This window comes from Rhinoderma darwinii, chromosome 2, assembly GCF_050947455.1.
Source record: "Rhinoderma darwinii isolate aRhiDar2 chromosome 2, aRhiDar2.hap1, whole genome shotgun sequence".
Lineage (NCBI taxonomy): Eukaryota > Metazoa > Chordata > Amphibia > Anura > Rhinodermatidae > Rhinoderma > Rhinoderma darwinii.
In genome coordinates this window covers 235218215-235226195 of record NC_134688.1, presented here as the reverse complement: position 1 = coordinate 235226195, position 7981 = coordinate 235218215, and the positions used below count along the sequence as shown (strand labels likewise).

Below are 7981 nucleotides of genomic sequence, written 5' to 3'. Positions count from 1 at the left end.
ATTTCTTTTTTTTATATGCAAAGGCAGCAAATATACCACTGTGGATGTTAGCCAACAATACGTGTGTATTATGAATATTGGTCGAGCTTTAGTAGGTAAAGAGAAATTCCAGTAGACACATGATATCTTTTCCACCAGCCCCTTATCTTGCCCACATTATAACTGTGTTTTTCCCCCATACCACCCTTAACTTGTTTTAGGAGCAGAGAATAGTCCGGCTTCTTAAATGTATAAATCACTGTAGGCAGACAAAAAAAATTATTCTAGAATAAATGCAACCATAGCAATATATTTTCTAGATACTAGAGTCTACAAACAGGAGGATTAGACAATACAGGGTTTGTTTGTAGTCTGTTACCATGGAGACACAAAGATCTGCATTGGAGATGTAGATACAAAACCGTAGTAGTATGGCTAGTAGGGAAAAACTATTACAAAAAAACACTGAGAAATTATATAAAAACAATTTTTTTTAAAAAACCTTTTAATTTATATAAAATGCCATATTTTAACAAATATAGTTTGACTAAATATACAGTGTAACCATTTGTGAACATAGTATTTTTTTCTGTGAACACTCCACTGAAAAGCATAAACCGAAAATAACCCATACAAAACAGAATTGTCTGTATGAAAAGCAGATAACAAGTGGTATGACAGCCATTGTAGAACCATAGTGCCTTGTTATTACAGTGTGCCCAAATGGTTCAGAATTTAATATAGGTCCATAGAAGGTTTTGAGCATTTATGTAAACGTGTAGGACGGAAAATCCTGTTCATGTATTACAGACAGAGCAGAAAGCAAAAGAGAAGAAAAAAAAGTAATAATGCCTGTACTCAGCTGGCTAACATAAGTACATCATGTTTGAAATATTAAACTACATTTTGTTCACTCTTCCCCCTAAAATCACCAGTAAATATAAATCTTTTACTAATCTGTCAAAGAATTAAAAAATGATGTTCAGGTGTTTAGTTATCGCTGCTTCTGGGAAAGCTAAGTGACAACCAATATGACCTCTATTACAGCTCCCATAGGGTTTGCCACCCAGCACTCCAAGACATTTGGAAGGGAGAGGGAATCAAGGTAAAACGTGGCATTTTTCAAGTTACGGAGCCTGGGAAAGATGGATACCAAAATCTATGTGAACTTAATAGAGGCGATAGATGCTGCCAGAAACATATCAAAACAAAACAAAAAAGGCTGGATAGTATTTTTTACGTATAACAGACTAGAACTCAAGGACTTCGATGTACTGCTGATTTTTTTGTTTTGGAGGGAAATGCTCTTTATATTACAAGTGTGCTTTTTAATGCAATGTATTTATGTATATAATGCGAACACAATTAGTTGCACATTTTTACAGTGCCATACAGCCATACTAGAACTGCTACATAGGGGCTGTAGAGGACAGGTGTTGATACCCCTTGCATTCTCAAAAACTCTAAGAGAATTAACATTTCATACCTGTGAATAGTCCTGATAGTCACGGGACTGTCATACAAACTGGACCCATCTTTGCATTAAAATGGGTTTTAGTATGTGTTCCCGGACAGAGTAGTGACCCACGAATTATTTGGGTTCAGAACGTTGGCAAGTATAAGATCCAATTCTGTATAGTCACATGACAGGCTAATCAAATATAAAGTGCCAATTTCTAAAGGATGGTAGCATCACCCCAAAACTGGGCTATACAAACACTGATGCATTTCAATGGAATACTATTGTCGTATCAGCATCTTACATTCATTTTGTCAAACAACAGAGAATATATGGAAATACAGCAAAGATAAAATGACATTAAAAACATAGAAATGTGTACATTAAGAACAATTTCCCCATTAGTATTTGGCATTAGCTTATTAGAGCAATGCAACAAGAGTTTCTCATGTGTCGGAAACACCAACACTGTTATAAGAGGTTGTGCATCCGTTGTTCGGATAGAAACTTAGATTTGGCTGGATCACACATAGCTGTGTATCTTTTATAAAAACTGAGTCACATATATAATACACATAGAAAAGACTTCTTTGTTTTTCAATATACACTAATTGATAATGTGCTATAGATAAAAAAAAAAAACTTGTGATACAAGGTTTAAACAGAGAACCAGCTCCATTATGAACAGAGTAAATCAAAGGTGATACAAAATACATAAGTGGTTTCCTCAAGTATTACAATTTCTAAATATAAAACATTTAACTTAGTGGTTTCTTCCAACCAAAATGTCATGTTTAAGAGTGTGGCATTATTATAAAAAGTTGTAAAACACATAAAGTGCACTCTACTTCGACTTAATCGTTTACCGGTGTACACAGTGGCGTGTTATTACGGGCTCCATTTCTGATTGTGCTGTACTAGCGTGCGTGATCAAGACCATGGTTTACAGGGGACCTCCGCAGTGGTGATGGACTTTTTGGATGAGCAAGCTGTAAATGAAATAAATATATTGTTTTATTTCATAATTAAAAGGGACATTAAAACTAAAGCATCTTTCATCTGCGTGCACTGTCCAGTGAACTGTGATCTATTGTTACTTGTTATCAGACATAGAATGGGATTGCTGACAACACATGCCCCTATGTTCCCTACTTCACCTCAAATATATACATTGTTATAGCGGTGTATAGATCTCAATTTATATATTATGTATACATTACTAGATTTCTTTAATGAAAAGACAAGTAAATTTATGTGCATCAGGAACATTCTGTTCCATTTAAGGAGTTAGGGACTCGCAAGTCTGGGGATCCTTGTTGTGGATTGCGAGCTTGCGTCCTTTTGGCCAAAATGATTACTAATACCCCAGGTAGTTTTCATTACTACGTATATTCGCTTCTCTTGGACACGGCCGGGTCTTTGATGCTGGGAGAGCATGGTGTGTTGTGGTTTGGCATAGCAAGCAGGGTAGCCCGCTCTATGAACTATCAAGGCGTCACAAATAGGCTTCTACCTGGCTATACACGTTGTGCCTCATGACGTACACACTATCCCTCCATGTTTCACACACTTGCACCCCATTATCCATTTATTTCTATTGAGGCACTTTACTCATTACTGCCCCTATATTTCACTTATAGTATTACACTTGCACACACACCATTTATTATTTCTTACTACACATCCCATGCACCACACACACCACTCCCCTCAAGACCAGTGGGAGTGGCTATTATTATTTAATGCACCTGCTCACTCCTTCATCAGCGTTTCTGACCTGGCTGTGTCCATTTGTAAGTATGGCCTTTTTTGGTGGTTAAGTAAATTTATAGTAGCATATTTAGTGTTCACAATTTCTTTTGGGCTTTTATCTTGACGGTTCGCTACCCTTACAAGTCAGGGTTTTTTTTAAATGGTCTAGGACTGTCCAATATTTCATAATATTTGATATTCCAGCACCTATCTGGTCCTTTTGATGCTGCTTTAAATAATTATTTCTGTATTACTATTATAATTCCAACACAGAAAAATAAATATCAGTATTTAAACTATTTCACCATATCAGTATTTAAACTATTTCACCATAGCAGTATCAAGATAGGGCTTTTCCCACCACAAGAAGTTTGGCATAGTGCTAGGATATGCCATTACTTGCTGATCGCTGGGGGATCGTCTGCTGGGACCCCCATGACCCTCAGAATAAAATATACATTACTGTGCTACGGCCCCTTTAAAATGTTCCCCTGCATTGTAGCACTAAGATCGATCCCTATTGATTTAAATTGAGCTGTGGTGCAGTTTCCTGTATGGGGGGGGGGTGGATGGGAGAGCAGCTGTGCAGGGAAAAAGTTGACGGGACCTCGGTCCCTTCATTCTCAGGATCAGAGGCGGTTCCATAATGTTAGAGCATATCCCAGTGATATGCGATAACATTCTAATATGGGAATCTCCCTATAATTTTCCAGCAAATGCTGGAGGGGTGTGTCATTTGTCATTCTGTCAACTCATCACCCGTAGGTAAAGCTATTTTGAGAGCTGAACCTAAAAAGGGATCATTGATGATTAACGAACAGCTCTGCTACTTCAGTAGTTACAATTAAAAACTTGCCTGGAATTTCCGCCTTAAAGCCTTTGTCATTAATGGGGTCAATCCAGTTCCATTCTCTTTGTTTTCTCTATCGTATAGTGGGGTTCCTCCTGGACTCCTAAAGAAAAATATTTAGTTGTGACAAACAAACACAAAAAGGTGGAGAGACAAAAGTAGACATTAAACTGTCAATTAAGGTGTGCTCACATCAGAGTTCGGTTTCCGCTGACAGGTTCCATCACACCTTTCCTTTCGGAGGAACCCATCCACGGAAAGGCAAACGGAAACCACAGCTTCCATTTGCATTACCATTGATTTCAAAGGTAATGCTCCCGTTGCTAATGGTTTCCGTTTGACTCCGTTCTGTAAGGTTTTCCATTATTTTGCCAGAATAGCACAGTCACCTACACTATTCAATCCGCAAAAAACCCTGAAGTCTTATGGAACGGAAACCATTAGCAACGGACGAATTACCATTGAAATCAATGGTAATGCAAACAGAAGCTATGGTATCCATTTGCCTTTGCGTTCATAGGTTCCTCTGGCGGAAAGGTCTGACGGATACACACCAGCGCATCACAATAAACAACATCAGAATAGAGCAGCAGCCACCGGAACAGTAACAATCCTGTACGGCTAAGTGACCAATTGTAATCGCAGCTGCAATTTTATATTGCTACTTTTTTGCACAGAAGAAAATTTAATCCGGGGATAGTTTGAAAAATGATTGCAAATTAAAACGGTTAGTGTTTTTGTTCAGTTCTAAAATATTTATATACAGACACAGCACGGATAGCTACACTATAACTGTAGTCAGTCCTGTACCTGTCTGTGCATCACATGTCCAGGACAGATTTTTATCCTCTGAAAGTAAACAATGAAGGTTCCTATTGAATGACTGTAAACAGGATTTACAGCATTGGCAGGATTTACACAGAAATTAGATTTGAAAATTGTTTAACGTTTCAATATATAAAAAATGTAGAACATTTATTTGCTGAAACTATAATAGAGTTATTTCCATATTCTACATTCACTACAGTATAAACACAGGCTTACCTTTCCATGTTGACCTTTCTAAGACGTTGTCTGACATCCAGTGGGCTATTACGCTTTTCTCTGTATTATTTAATCAAATACAACATTATTTGCAGCAATATAAAGACTCCAAAAGCTATTTTAATGAGGGCTGGGCATTGTTTATAGAAAAAACATCCCCCCATATTTTACCACACAGGCAGCTCCATTTAATGAACCATACACAGGAGGAAAAAAAAAAGAGCTTTTAAGCCTATATATATATATATATATATATATATATATATATATATATATATATATAGCAGAAGAAAATTTGCAGCACTCCAACATGAAAAAAATGGTGGTTTATTCAATCCAAAATAACAGCAACGTTTCAATCCTACAATAGGATCTTTATCAAGCCTTGATAAAGATCCTATTGTAGGATTGAAACTTTGCTGTTATTTTGGATTGAATAAACCACCATTTTTTTCATGTTGGAGTGCTGCAAATTTTCTTCTGCTATATATTATTATACGTCCGAGGATCGGGACGTTTTTGCCTGGCACCTGGTCGATTATTTCTATGTGAGTGCTGCTGTCTTCTTGTGTGCTATATATATATATATATATATATATATATATATATATATATATATATATAAAAAATAACATTTTATTGAACACATTAACAAACAATATTTAAAATCTATGAAGACAAGACCCTAGTATGAACAGCGGAGCTGAAATTCACAGATGCTGGATGTACTATATGGGTATATAGGCTGCATTACAACATTTTAACCCCAAGGGAGATTGTCCCAGTCTTAATCAGTATACCTCATCACCATGTTCAGTGAGTGCAAAAAAGAGGGGAATGAAATAAAGTGACAGTGCTACAGCATAGTATTAATGCCAGCAGTCTTACCCATAGCAGCAAAAAGGGAAATAATAGTCAGTGCTCGCTCCTCCACATGAACCCCAACGGGTGTTTCGCTACAGGTGCTTCCTCAGGGTGAATGTGTGTGAACATTATTTGCAGCAATTAATGGTAATAATTTAGTTTTGCACATATTCCAATTCAGCAACTTACCTAAAGATATTTGTGAGCCGCTTTGGTGACAAGCTGGACGCGATCCTTAGTTTGACACCCTGCAGTTCTGATACGGTGACTAGTGGAATGCATTGACTTCTGTTTAGTGCCTTCTAAAAATATAACAGAGACCATATATTAACTGGTTCCCGACCGCTGGCTGTATTTTTACGGCCAGCGGTCAGGGTCCTTAAAACCAGAGTCATAGACTTTTTATGGCTCGGGTTTTAACCTGCTGCCCGAGCGATCGGGCAGCTGAATGTCGGGTCTCCGGCTGTCAGTGACTGCCGGGGACCCTGAGGAGAAGATAGAAGCAGCTTTCGCTGCTTCTGTCTTCTCCGATCCCTTTTACACATCGCTCAATGAACGCGGTGTATAGGAATAGAGGCAGTGGTGGTGCCGCTGTCTCTATTGCTCCCGGTGTTCATGTGACTGGTCACATGATCGCCGGGTGCCGTTAGTGACAGACTGCTGCTGGGTCTTACTAGACCCAGCACAGCCCTATTAGTGACAATCGTCACTATGAGAGGGCTGATTTCCCCTGTAACTGGGGCAGCTCCAGTTACAGTGGAAAAACATGGTGTAAAAGAAAGAAAATATATAAAGTTCCCCAAAGGTCTTTTTTGACCCTTGAGGGACAGACCATAGTAATAAAAAAATAAAATGCAAAGTAAAGTGCAAAAAAAATTCATAAATAAATACACATAAAATACCCATCCCAAAAAAACGTTCCCCCCACCAATCATTGTCGTAATGCTAGCCCGGACCCAATTACCCTAATATAGACATGTAATATATTAAAATTTACGGTAGACAATGACGACCACAAATAAAAGGTCTATTTTAGGGTAAAACTATGTTATTACCAAAAAAAAAAAAAGGGAAACGAAAAAAAGCTTATTTTTTTACTATTATTTTCCAACTTTAAGAATAAAAATTCTAAAATAGCAAAAAGGATGTTTTAAAAACGATTAAAAAAAAAAACCTGCGTTGTCTACGGAAAAAAACATCGCAAAAAATTACTTTGTTAGCCCAACAAATAAAAAAGTTATAGCCATTTAAAGAGGCTCTGTCACCAGATTTTGCAACCCCTATCTGCTATTGCAGCAGATAGGCGCTGCAATGTAGATTACAGTAACGTTTTTATTTTTAAAAAACGAGCATTTTTGGCCAAGTTATGACCATTTTTGTAGTTATGCAAATGAGGCTTGCAAAAGTCCAAGTGGGTGTGTTTAAAAGTAAAAGTCCAAGTGGGCGTGTATTATGTGCGTACATCGGGGCGTTTTTAATACTTTTACTAGCTGGGCGCTCTGAAGAGAAGTAACATCCTCTTCTCTTCAGAACGCCCAGCTTCTGACAGTGCAGATCTGTGACGTCACTCACAGGTCCTGCATCGTGACGGCCACATCGGCACCAGAGGCTTCAGTTGATTCTGCAGCAGCATCAGCGTTTGCAGGTAAGTCGATCTTACCTGCAAACGCTGATGCAGAATCAACTGTAGCCTCTGGTGCCGATGTGGCCGTCACGATGCAGGACCTGTGAGTGACGTCACAGATCTGCACTGTCAGAAGCTGGGCGTTCTGAAGAGAAGAGGATGTTACTTCTCTTCAGAGCGCCCAGCTAGTAAAAGTATTAAAAACGCCCCGATGACTTCCGGTTCCGGCGCTGGGATGTGAGGACGGAGCTGCATGAGCTCCTGAAGCCCTGATCCCCTAACCCATCTACGCCACACACCCGCAGGATATAAACACCCAGGCATTAGGAGGAGAGGTGGGGGACAAGAACCGGGAGGTTTATGGAGAGATATCTCCTCCGGAGCGGCAGCAGAGAGATCTCCTGTCCGG

General features: G+C 38.6%; 1 protein-coding gene across 3 annotated transcripts in view; it reads right to left on the bottom strand.

Moving 5' to 3' along the window:
- Positions 1 to 488: 488 nt before the first annotated feature.
- PRR11 (proline rich 11) overlaps positions 489 to 7981 on the bottom strand; it is a 29559-nt gene continuing 22066 nt past the window's right edge. For all 3 annotated transcript variants that reach the window (XM_075852952.1, XM_075852953.1, XM_075852951.1), the window contains exons 7-10: positions 6138 to 6250; positions 5085 to 5144; positions 4047 to 4143; positions 489 to 2427 (exon numbers count right to left, since the gene is read on the bottom strand). In XM_075852952.1, the coding sequence (XP_075709067.1) occupies positions 2356 to 2427; positions 4047 to 4143; positions 5085 to 5144; positions 6138 to 6250 (342 nt within the window). In that variant the 3' untranslated portion in view covers positions 489 to 2355. The remainder of the gene's footprint in view (positions 2428 to 4046; positions 4144 to 5084; positions 5145 to 6137; positions 6251 to 7981) is intronic.